Here is a 13,273-nt window from a genome sequence, read left to right on the forward strand (position 1 = left end):
CTACTGAGAAGACCAGTGTAAAATACCTACAGTTCATCCGTCATTTCTACCTCTCTTTTACAGAATTGATAGTGTTGCATTTTCCTATACCTTGCTATGATTAGAGTATGACCATGCAGCCCACTAAAAGCATTCCAATGAATACAAATGCTATTATGTGTTATGTTGATTATGTGGTCAATACCTAAAGACAAATAAAAGAACAATATCACAAATAATAGTCCTTTCTGTTACTTTCCGGTCTCTGTGGCAGTTTTCCACCATTCTGTCCCCCACCTGACTCCATCTATCATTAACTCCTTCCCCCTCACCTTCTTTCCACTGGCTGCTTCCCCACTACTCCATTCTGTCCAGATGTAGGACCTTAACCCAAAACGTCAACCATCCATGTTTTTGCCTGACCTACTAAGTTTAAAGTACGTTTTATTGTCAAAGTATGGATAAATTATACAATCTTGAGATTCGTCTGCTTACAAGTAGCCACAAAGCAAGAAACTTGAAGAACCCAATTTTTTAAAAAAAGTTCCTCAGAAGCTCCAGACCCCAGCACCTGCAGTCTCTTGTTCTGCAGCTTCTTTTTGTTGTCCAACTTTTGTAAATTGAAGAGGAATTATTGGAAACCAGTGAAGTCTTGGATGATAAGACTCGAGTAAGTCCATGATAGTAATGTCAAAGTTATTTAAAATGATGAATCCCCTTCCGGAAGGAAATCTGGAACCAGTAGAAACTCCAAAAGTCTGTGATAAAATGCTTCATGAAGTTATGACAGTAAGTTAGAGCTTGAGGGATTTAACGTGATGAGTCTGCACTCAGTCCCTTTGAAGTATCATAAAGATTCACAGAATAATGGGAACTGGCTTAGCCAGTGTAAAAAGATTGAGTTTACAAGCTTGGTATTCCTCAGAATTTGAGTCAGAAGAGATGAAGATCATTGGATGTTTAAAATAGACTGAACTAGAAGGATGCTGCTTGCCAAAACCAAGCTTTTAGGTCTGAGAAGGAGACTTTTTTCCAACATAGAACACTATAAAATACTCCAGTCCTTTTGGCCCATGATGTTGTGCCAACCTTTTAACCTATTCCAAGATCAATCTACCCTTCCCTTGCACATAGCCCACCATTTTTCTTTCATTCATGCACCTACCTAAGAGTCTTAAATGTCCCTAATGTATTTGCCTCTACCACTATTCCCAGCAGTCTGTTCCATGCATTTACCACTCTGTTTTAAAAAAATCCTACTTTTGACATCCCCCTATACTTTCCAGCAATCATCTTATAAGCATTAGCCATTACCACTCTGGGGGGAAAAAAGAAGTGGTATCTGTGTCTCTTATCTTAGGTGCCTCTATCAAGTCACCTTTCATCCTCCTTCGCTCCAAAGAGAAAAGCCATAGCTCACTCAAACCTTCCTCATAAGATATGTTCTCCAATCCAGGCAGCAACCTGATAGATCTCCTCTGCACCCTCTCTAAAGCTTCCACATCCTTCCTAGTCACTCAGAAGGATGTGAATCTTTGGACTTTCCCACTCCAGGATGGTGAGATGAATTGTATTTAAAAGGTTGGTACTTTTTCAGATTCTAAGGGAGTGGCAGAGAATGCTCTAATAAGCAAGTGTCTTGCTCTTATTTCTTCAGAGATACTTTATGACCATAAATTAGTAAATTTTTTTTAGGAAGACAGTTACAGTGACATTGTATGAAACTGGGATTAAAGGCATGAAAATCTCACGCCCTGAATTAATATGAATTAGTTTAAGGAAGATCGGTTGAGTTAAATTTACTCTGAGGCAGTTTAAATAGATGCATTTTAAAGGCATTCTGAAGATAAATGTACATGGGTTGGATCTGTGATCAGTGAGTCCTGGGGTCAGGATCAGAAAGCCAAACCCATGATTGGCAAGTGCTAGGGTCAAGGCCTGAAGGTTGAAGATACTGGGTCAACTTGTCCAGAGGACAGAGGGCCGATGTCTGAGAGCCTGGGACCAAGAACTGTAGGCAGCCTTTCCTGGGGTTGGAAGCCAACCCCAGTGAGTAGAAGGGTGAGTAAAGGGAAACACTTGCAGGTTGCTCCCAGCACATCCTTGGGTGAATTGGTTATTAACACAATCAACTCGTTTCACCGTATGTTTCAATGTACAAGTGAGAAATAAATCTGAATAAGTCTTTAAACATGTCAAATATAATTGTGTTGCAAATATAGTGGTGCAGTGTTTAAATTACCAGAATGGTAACTCAGTCTTGAACTAAAATCCAGAGGCAAGATTTCAAATCCAACTTGGCCTCTGTGGAATTTAATTCAGTTAGTAAAGCCGAGCCTTGGTAATGATGACCTCAAAACTATTGTATTTTCTTGCAAATCCCCAGAGATGTTTTGGATAACCTGTATATCTACATAGATATATTCTTCATGAAGAAAAGCACTATTTCTGAACATGTTCATTTGGTGTGAGTCATTTACATAAGCAGCAAGTTGCAGTAGTTGAAGGGCAAAAGATTGAGGATGCTGGAAATTCAAAATAAAACAATTATTCAGGCAGATTAAACGTCATGTGGTAGGAGAAAGAGTATCAATGTTTCAAGTCGATGAATGTGAAACATAACTAAGAAAGATTAGCATCAGTTTTAAGTTGCAGGGAAGAGCAAGAGTTGGAGGGAACGAAGAATGTCAGTGACAGTGTAGAAAGTAAAAATGACTGATGGAACAAAAGGTTTTGGAAGCTGAGACTGGGTGAAGGCCACTGATCTGTAGAGAGGGAGTGTAAATAGAAATTGAATGAGAACAGAGAAGGAAGAAAAACGATGCTAAAATGGTAGAATACACACTATTGCAGTTGTCAGAAATCTAAAATAATCGAGATGGCTTGAAATATCCAGCAGGTTAAGCAGCGTCCCTCGAGAGACAAAAAACTGAGTTAACACTAAAGGTTGATGATTTTTCATCTGAACTGTCCAACCTTTCCTGCCTATTAGAACTGCACAATACTAATGAAAGATAACCCAAATTTGTTCTCTCTCAACACTTGCTAACTGACTTGCTGGGTATTTGTGTTGCTGTTTTTTTAAGTAGTTGTAGGAATATAGTCCCAAATTGCATTTTGGGCCATTGTTTATCTTTTGCAATATCTGAAATTTAGTGAGCGCATTTTTATGAAGATGGCTTTCTGCCCAAAATGCAGGATGTAGTATATTGCTCTGTTTAATAAAAGTCAATTTTCTAAGCACGTTTATCTTCGAAACTTGCTTTTGCCTAACATGATCTTCCCTTGTGATTGTGCACAGGCCATGGAGTTACAGATAAAAAAGCAATTCCAAGACACGTGTAAAGTCCAAACAAAGCAGTACAAAGCACTGAGGAACCACCAGCTGGAGGTAACTCCAAAAAGTGACCACAAGATGGTCCTAAAAGCACTTAAGGAGGAACAGACACGGAAACTGGCAATCCTGGCAGAACAGTATGAGCAAAGTATCAATGAGATGATGGCCTCGCAGGCGGTATGTGTTCCATTTTTGATATTGGTTCAGTAGAATTACATCACATTAAATATAATTTATTACAAGTGCTTTAACAGTCAATATCTGATCTTTGTCCTTAATCCAGTGGCTTTTTAGTGAAGTTGCTCCAGCAATTATATAAAGGTTCAAAGCTTAATTTTATTATTAAATTATGTACTCGGAATACAACTCTGAGATTTGTCTTCTCCAGATAGCCATAAAATACAAAAAAACCATGGAAGTTGTTGAGGGCCCCCTCCCACACAAAAAAGAAAAAGAGACAAAACTTGCAAACCCCAAACTCCACCCCCCTCAAATCTCTCCCTCCCCCACACAAAAACTAGCAGATAGCCTCCCCAGACAAGGCAGCTAAAACATCAAACCCCTAACCCCGAAGTTCCTCCCACGCAAAAAAACAGCAACAATAACTTCAAACACCCAACTCCTCCCTCACCCAAAGAAACTAACATATACCCCACCTGCCAGTTAGCAACAAGAAAGAAGATACAGAAGAACTGAAGGAGACAAATATAAAGTACAGTCCACACTGAAATTACATCTCGGAATTTTGAAAATATCCTCTGTCAGCATCAAGGAGAGCAATGGCTCAAACTCAGTCCTTCCGTGGAAACTTCATCCGCCAAGAAGCGGCCTCCTGACATCTGGCCTGACTCGGCCTTTTGACCCCCGGCCCGATCTGTTAAGAGTGACCACCGACCTGGCCTTCGCATTCACCTCAATGTTTCAATTTTCTTCAACGCCTCAATCAGCAAGAAATGTGATCAGTCATGGCCCTGCACTCCCGTGTCTTGTCTCCTTTCCGGGACAGCTCATGCTTGTGGTCTTCACCTGGGACTTACTCAGGACAGCAGAGCACTAGATCACTTGATTGAACTCCAAACTGTAGATCACAGGCTCCAACAGTTTCTGAAACACAAGTAAAAGACATAGAAAAGTCATTGAAATAATTGACTACCTGGAAGATGTTGCCTGAGAAATCATTGTTCACTGGCACCATCCTGATCAAGAATAAAGAGCTTTAAAAGACATGATGATGAACACTTAAAATGTTGTTATGCAGTGTTGGCCTTTACAAGGTGATAACAGAAAATTACTGACTACATACTAATTTGTGCAATTAATTTACCCATTTTGATGCCTTGGCCGCCATTTTTTAATAAACATAGAAAAATATAAATCTAATGTGTCTTTAAATTATTTTAGTGATGAATGGATGAAGTCTACTTAAAACAGAAATTTTAAGTTAATTTCACTCAACTCGCCCCTAGGATAAATTTCATGATTAAGTTGTAATTTAAAGTGGTTAAATCACCTGGCCTAGGTGGAATGCATTCTCGCTTAATGATGGAAGTTAGAGTGAAAATAGTAGACCTATTTGAGCATAATCTTTCAAACATCTGTAGATAAGAAGCAATGCTTGTGGATGAAGAAGTGCATATGTTGCTCCCTTGCCCAAGGAGGTTGTATTGACAAACCCAGCAAATGTGGGCTGTATTCCGATGATGTTGCATTTGTCAGTTTACAAAAGGCTTTTGATAATGAACCATTGAATAAAGGGGACAGAGCCGCATAGATAGAAAATTGATAGGTAACAGGAAACATGACAGAAGGAAAGGGGGCTGCTTTGCATTTCAGAAGGCAGTATGCAGTAGTATCCTTTGGCGGGGGGGGGGATTGGTACTTTGTTGGGATTTGATATAACAAAGCGCGGTAGTGCAATAAACGTTATAGTAGTAGATTTCAAGTAAATACACGAGCTGGGGAATGGGTGGTCAAAGGAGAGATGAAATTTGCAACAGTGAAGTGCAATATGTTACAATTTGATAGGAAGAACAAGAAAAGGTAAGAGGCTACATGAGGTAGTTCTCAAAAAGGCAGTTGAAAGGTGTTTCTGCAGTTGCAAGAAAAAGTTTGCGAACCCTTTGTAATTAACTAGCTTTCTGCATTAATTACTCAAAATGCGTTCTGACCTTCATCTAAGTCGCAATAATACACAAAAACAATCTATCTAAACTAATAACACACAAACAATTGTACTTTCATGTCTTTATTGAACACATTGTTTAATCATTCACAGTCCAGGCTGGAAAAAGTATGTGACCCCTTGTATTTAATAACTGGTAGAACCTCCTGGGGCAGCAGTAACTCCACCAATCGTTTTCTGTAGCTGCAGATCAGACTTGCACAATGGTGAGGAGGAATCTTAGACCATTCCTCCATATAAAACTGTTTCAGTTCATCAATATTTCTGGGGTACCTTGTATGAACAGCCCTCTTCAGGTCATGCCACAGCATCTCAATTGGGTTAAGGTCTGTACTCTGAGTTGGCCGTTCCAAAACATACATTTTCTTCTTTTTAAACTATTCTGTTGTGGATTTACTCTTGTGTTTTGGATCATTGTCTTGTTACATCATCAAACTTCTATTAAGCTTTAGATGACAAACCACTATCCTGACATTCTCCTGTAAAGTGTATTGATTCAATTTTGAATTCATTGTTCCCTCAACAATTGCAAGTTGGCCAGGCCCTGAGGCAGCAAAGCAGCCCCAAGCCATGATGCTCCTTCCACCATGCTTCACAGTTGGGATGAGGTTTTGGTGTTGGTGTGCAGTGCCTTTATTTCTCCAAGCATGGTGGTACGCATTTCTTCCAAAAAAAGGTCAACTTTTGTCTCACCTGTCCACAGAACATTGTCTCAGAAGCACTGCTGAACATCCAGGTGGTCTTTTGTAAACTTGAGATGTGCAGCAATTTTTTTTTTTGTAGAGCAGTTGTTTCCTCTAGTGTCCTTGCATGAATACATTTCTTTGTTCATTGTTTTTCTTATAGTGGAGACATGAACAGAGACTTTAGCAAGTCCTAGAGATTTTTGCAGGTCTTTTGCTGTTACCCTTAGATTCTTTCTCACCTCCTTCAGCATTGCACATTGTGCTCTTGGTGTGATCTTAGCAGTGCACCCACTCCTAGGGAGAGTAGCAACGGTTCTGAATTTCCTCCATTTGCAGACAATTTCTTTGACTGTGCACTGATGAACACACAGGTCTTGTATGCTTTTGTAGCCTTTTCTAGCTTCATGCATTTCTTCTTCTAAGGTCCTCAAAATTCTTTTGATTGGAGCATGGTGCACATAGATCTTTCTTGAGAAAAGCAGGCTCTGTCAGCAACCTGACTTTGTGTGCCTTTTCTATAGGGCAGGGCACCTGTACAACCCACACCTTCAATCTCATCTCATTGATTAGAACACCAGACTCCAAATGGCTTTTGTAGAAGGCATTACCCAGAGGTTCACCAACTTTTTTGAACCTAATCTGATTTAAATGGTGTACTCAGTATTGATGAGAAGTCCAATTGTTGGTGTTATTAATTTAAGCAGATTGTGTTTGTCCATTATTGTGACTTAGATGAAGATCAGACCACATTTTATGAGTGAATCATGTGGAAAACCAGGTAATTGCAAATGGTTCACAAACTGTTTTTGCAACTGTATGTGCTTAAATTGTTGGCTGGGCATATGTGGTGCTGAGCGTCATAAATGGAGCCATAAAAATGTCAGAGCAAGTGGAAATCAATGTGAAACTGATGTGGAGTATTTTGTTTGATTTTAGGCATCACACCTTAGGAAAGATGAATGCTCCAGAGAAGGTAGAGGAAAGATTTGTTGAATATTTGCAGTAATAAGGGACTTTTGCAACATGAACAAACTACATAGATGGAAATGATTGAAATTAGATCTGGTAGAGGAATTTAAACTCATGAAGTGATACAGAGTAACAATTTCCTTTAAAGGAACTCAAAAGTAAAATGAAGGTGATTAGAAAAAAGGGGGCTTGGGAAAACAAACTACACAGCAGGTGGTTGGAATTTAGAATGTACTGTCAGGAGAAAGAGATGAGATAGATTTAGATGTGCAAGTGAAAGAGAATTGCCTCTGTACTTGAATGGAAAAGAAAAGTTGAAAAGGAATGCGAGGAGAGGACAGATCTAGGAGGAGCTAGATGACTCCTGTGTGCCGTCATAGACTATTAAGTTAAATATCTGTACTCTTGTGTTATAATTTTTGTGATCCTCTGAAATCAGAGAGTCTGCCCCAATACTGTATTATTATTTATGTGCCTCAGCAATAATTCAGTGCAGATTAATGAGCTTCTTAGTTTGTTACTTCAATAGTCAAAAGTCTGCCTTTGATAATGGCTTCTGGATTTGCCCCAATCTCCCTAGAGATCTAATCTACTAATGAGGTTGAAACCAAATTTATCTTGTTCTAGAAATTTATGGAGGAGTGCAGTGATATTGACTTATTTTTGTTTTAAATAGTTACGACTAGATGAGGCTCAGGAAGCAGAGTGCCAAGCCCTGAAACATCAGCTTCAGCAGGAAATGGAGCTTCTCAATGCCTACCAGAGTAAAATTAAAATGCAAACTGAAGCACAGCATGAGCGAGAGCTTCAGAAACTGGAGCAATTGGTGTCATTGCGCAGAGCACGTCTTGAACAAAAGGTCAGTTTAAATCAAAATTATAGTAGCAATTTAACAAATGCTTTATTAATCAATGTAGATGAATTCATCTTTATGAAATGTTATAATTTTAAAATATTTTTTGTGCATTAAATGGCACTGCAAGATTGATTAGATTCTCGATAAGCAGAAGCTTGCCATAGCTTCAGAGAGCTAAGCTCTATGATTCTGTGTGAAACTATGTCATTATTCCCTAGACTATTATGTGAATAATGACAATTTGGGTTATGTACTTAATAGCTTCATGGAGCTTAACAAAAAAAAAAGATTAAATTTGGATTCTGAAAAATTCACCACTGAGCATCTATGTTAAGGAAAATGTAAAGCATCAGTGTTTAAACACTGAAGGGAAAGGGGAGAAAGAGCTACACTGTGGTGTTAGGGGAACGAACAGGAGGTTCTGTGGGTGAGAACAAGATTCCCGGTTGTATGTTGCCTCCTGGGTGCAGGATATCTTCAATCGAGTCCTCAGCATTCTTAATGGGAGGGTGAACAGCCAGAAGTCGTGGTCCAGTGATATGTGTTAGTGACAAGGTTCTGCATAAGGACTTGGGTGCTAAGTTAAAGGGCAGGACCTCTGGGGCTGTGATCTCAGGATTGCTACCCGTGCCGCATGCTAGTGAGGCTAGAACTAGGAAGATTATACAGTTTAATATGTGGCCAAGGAGTTGGTGTAGGAGGGAGGGCATAAGAATTTTGGATCACTGGGTTCTCTTCCAGGGAAGGAGGGACGTGTACAGAAGTTGTATACAGACCCTAAAACAGTAGTAAGGATGTGGCCTACAAATTACTCCGGGAGAAAGAAAATACGTGCCAAAAGGGCAATGTTACAATAGTTATGGGTGACTTCAATATACAGGTAGATTGGGAAAATCAGGTTAGTGCTGGATTACAGGAGGGGGGATTTCTGGAGTGTCTATGAGATGGCTTTTTAGAGCAGCTCGTGGTTGAGCCCACTGGAGGATCAGCTATTCTGCATTGGGTGTTGTGCAATGAACCAGAATTAATTAGAGATCTTAACATACATAGAAAAGAGAATAGTACAGCACAGTACAGGCCCTTTGGCCCACAATGTTGTGCCGACCCTCAAACCCTGCCTCCCATATAAGCCCCCACCTTAAGTTCCTCCATATACTTGTCTAGTAGTCTCTTAAACTTTACTAGTGTATCTGCCTCCACCACTAACACAGGCAGTGCATTCCATGCACCAACCACTCTCTGAGTAAAAAAACCTTCCTCTAATATCCCCCTTGAACTTCCTACCCCTTACCTTAAAGCCATGTCCTCTTGTACTGAGCAGTGGTGCCCTGGGGAAGAGGCGCTGGCTATCCACTCTTTCTATTCCTGTTATTATCTTGTCTCCTCTCATCCTCCTTCTCTCCAAAGAGTAAAGCCCTAGCTCCCTTAATCTCTGATCATAATGCATACTCTCTAAACCAGGCAGCATTCTGGTAAATCTCCTCTGTCCCCTTTCCAATGCATCCACATCCTTCCTATAGTGAGTCGACCAGAGGTAAGGTAAAAGAAACCCTTAGGGGAAAGTGATCATAATATGGTCAAATTCACCCTGAAATATGAGAAGGAGAAACGAAAGTCAGATGTGTCAGTATTAAAGTGGAGTTAAGAGAATAACAGAGCCATGAGAGGGGAGTTGGCCGGAAGTGATTGAAAAAGAACACTGACAGGGATGATGGCAGAGCAGCAATGGCTGGAATTTCTGGAAACAATTTTGAAGGCACAGGATATATACATCCCAAAGAGGAAGAAGTGTTCTAAAGGCAAGATGACGCAACCATGGCTGACAAGAGGTTAAAGCCAACATAAAAGCCAAATACAATAGGGCAAAAGTTTGTGGGAAGTTAGAGGATTGGGAAGTTTTTAAAAACCAACAGAAAGCAACTTGAAAAGTTATTATGAAGGTAAAGATGGAATACGAAAGTAAGCTAGCCAGTAATATTAAACAGCATACCAGAAGTTCTTTCCGATACATAAAGTCTAAAAGAGAGGTGAGAGTGGATATCGCACCACTGGAAAACGATGCTGGCGAAGTAGTAATGGGGGACAAGGAAATGACAGGTGAACTGAATAAGTACTTGGCGTCCGTCTTCACTGTGGAAGACGCTGGCTGTATGGTGGAAGTTCCAGGAGTCAGGGGTCACAAAGTGTCTGAAGGTACCATAACTGGACAGAAGCTTCTTGGGAAACTGAAAGGTATGAAGGTAGACCAGTCACCTGGACCAGATGGTGTACATCCCAGGGTTCTGAAAGAGGTGGCAGAAGAGATTGTGGAGGCATTAGTAATGATCTTCCAAGAATCACTAGATTCTGGAATGGTTCCAGAGGAATGGAAAATTGCAAATGTCACTCCACTCGTGAAGAAGGGAGAGAGGCAGAAGAAAAGAATCTTTAGGCCAGTTAGTCTGACCTCCGTATTGGAGTCGCTTATTAAGGATGAGGTCTCGGTATTTGGAGGCATTTGATAAAAAAAGGTCGTAGCCAGCATTGTTTCCTCAAGGGAAAATCTTGCCTGACAAATCTGTTGGAATTCTTTGAAGAAATAACAAACAGGATAGACAAAGGAGATTTGGTTGACATTGTGTACTTGGATTTTCAGAAGGCCTTTGACATGGTGCCACACATGAGGCTGCTTAACAAGCTACGAGCCCGTGGAATTACAGGAAAGATTCTAGCTTGGATAAAGCAGTGGCTGATTGGCAAGAGGCAGAGGGTAGGAATGAAGGGAACCTTTTCAGGCTGGCTGCTGGTGAATTGTGTATTCCATGGGGGTCTGTGTTGAGACCAATTCTTTTTACATTATATGTCAATAATTTGGATGATGGAATTGATGACTTTGTTGCAAAGTTTGCAGATGATACGAAGGTAGGTGGAGGGGCAGGTAGTTCTGAGGAAGTAGAGAGGCTACAGGAGGAATTAGACATAATAGGAGAAAGGACAAAGAAGTGGCAGATGGAATACAGAGTCGGCAAGTGTATGGTCATGCACTTTGGTGAAATGAAAGGGTTGACTATTTTCTAAATGGAGAGAAACTACAAAAAAAAAACTGAGGTGCAAAGCGACTTGGGAGTCCTTGTGCAGGATTTCCTAAAGGGTACTTTTCAGGTTGAGTCTGTGGTGAGGAAGGCAAATGCAATGTTAGCATTCATTTCAAGTGGACTAGAATATAAAAGCAAGGTTATAATGTTGAAACTTTATAAAGCTCTGGTGAAGCCTCACTTGGAGTATTGTGAGCAGGTTTGGGCCCCTTATCTTAGAAAGGATGTGCAGAAACTGGAGAGGGTTCAAAGAAGGTTCACGAAAATGATTCCAGGATTGAATGGCTTGTCATATGAAGAGCATTTGATGGCTCTGGGCCTGTATTCACTGAAAATCAGAAAAGTGAGGGGTGGCCTAATTGAAACCTATTGAATAGTGAAAGGTCTTAATAGAGTGGATGTGGAGAGGATATTTCCTATGGTGAGAGAGTCTATGACCAGAGGACATGGCCTTAGAATAGAGGGCGTCCTTTTAGGATGGAGAAGAGGAGGAATTTCTTTTCAGAGGGTAGTGAATCTGTGGAATTCTTTGCCTCAGGCAGCTGTTGAGGTCACGTCTTTATGTATACTTAAAGCAGAGGTTGATAGATTCTTAATTGGTTAGGGTGGGCATTAAGGGATACAGGGAGAAGGCAGGAGATTTGGTCTGAGAGGAAGATTGGATCAGCCATGATGAAATGGTGGAGCAAAGGCGATGAGCCAAATGGCCTAATTCTGCTCTTATATCTTATGGTCTTATAATAATTATATACTTGGTTATTTCAAGATTGAAGAGGAACTTGCTGCACTTCAGAAAGAACGGACTGAGAGGATACGAAACTTAATGGAAAAGCGAGAGCGTGAACTTGAAAACTTTGATATGGAAACCCTCAGACTTGGGTTTGGAAATCTTGTTACGCCGGACTTTCCGAAGGAAGACTATAGATGAAAAACTATGCCATAATCTTGCCCGGGTATCTTAATCATGGGCTCACTTAGTGAGGGCAGACATCACCTCTGGACTAGTGCCTGTACAGTCCTTAAATTTCCTTGTAATCAGGGCCCCATTGTTAATGTTGAAAAGAACACTGACCATTTGTTGGTCACCTTTTAAAATGACACAGTATTGATATATGTGCAATCATACTTTTTGTGAAATTGGAAAGCAGGATGTACATTGCTTATCATGCATTACAAATAATTTGTAAATCTGTGCAGAAAGACAAATGTTATTATCTGCAGCCTTATCTTACTCGCTGCTAGCTTTCTTTTGGTATTTATTCATCAGGAAATTTTATTAAGATTGAATAATTTGATACAAAAATTTGATGTACATGTTGATCATACAAAGTGCTTCTGGGAAATATATAAGAGTTTTAAAACATGCTGGCAAGGGTATCCTGACCCAGTGTTATATATATAAATATATAAATAAATCATTTTCTGCTGTGGCAGAGGATGTGCATACTGTATGTGAATCCTGGGACCCAAGTAGCACAATAGGGCCAAGGCACTATCACACATATTGTATAGATGGAAATCAAGAGAGCTTTTACTTATTTTCATAAAGTATTTTAATGTTCCTCAAATTAATTTTTAAATATTTTTTTGTTTAGAGTATGGAGGCAAATCTGGTTTTCAGTGGGATCTTTTAATGGAATTTTCCATCTAAATCATAAATACCAAATCATAAATGTTGCTTAGTCATACTACAAGCTGTGTATTTTCTTACGGACAAACGAGTAAGATGCTTTACTATTGCATGCACCCCATTTTTTTCAGGTAAAATAGCATGACTGTCAAGGCAAAAGCTTTTAATCATATTTGTAAATAAAAGTGCTCATCACAATTTGTTGTGTTTTTTTAGCCAGTTGTACTAAAGTCTGCAATCCTTTTCTTTTCAGCTTCAAGTGTTGTGGAAGTGTTGAATGGGAACCCTTTATGAGCTAATTCTATTATCAAAATACTTGAAATGTTTGAATTTTAATTAAGCACATCATTGTTACTCAGATTTGGCATAGTTTTGCAGTGCTGTGTCTTGAAGATTGTGTGGCCCTTCATCTGACTTAGCCCAATGGGATTAAGGGGAGAGAAACTTTCATTTTTGTATTATTGAAGCAACACGCACCCATGTTGATGTCACTGATGTTGTCTGGTCCCACAGGGGGAAAATGATTGTCTTCTGGATCCACAGCTGGTTAAGAGCTTGGT

The 13,273-nt window shown here is 39.9% G+C and overlaps 1 protein-coding gene across 4 annotated transcripts in view; it reads left to right on the forward strand.

Annotated features, from left to right (window-relative positions):
* The window catches only part of taok3a (TAO kinase 3a), a 116,576-nt gene extending 103,665 nt beyond the window's left edge, over positions 1-12,911 (forward strand). For all 4 annotated transcript variants that reach the window (XM_072247955.1, XM_072247959.1, XM_072247956.1 and 1 more), the window contains 3 exons: positions 3,281-3,493; positions 7,830-8,012; positions 11,850-12,911. In XM_072247955.1, coding sequence (XP_072104056.1) covers positions 3,281-3,493; positions 7,830-8,012; positions 11,850-12,011 — 558 coding nt within the window. In that variant the 3' untranslated portion in view covers positions 12,012-12,911. The remainder of the gene's footprint in view (positions 1-3,280; positions 3,494-7,829; positions 8,013-11,849) is intronic.
* Positions 12,912-13,273: the final 362 nt, after the last annotated feature.

This window comes from Mobula birostris, chromosome 31, assembly GCF_030028105.1.
Source record: "Mobula birostris isolate sMobBir1 chromosome 31, sMobBir1.hap1, whole genome shotgun sequence".
Taxonomy (NCBI): Eukaryota; Metazoa; Chordata; class Chondrichthyes; order Myliobatiformes; family Myliobatidae; genus Mobula; species Mobula birostris.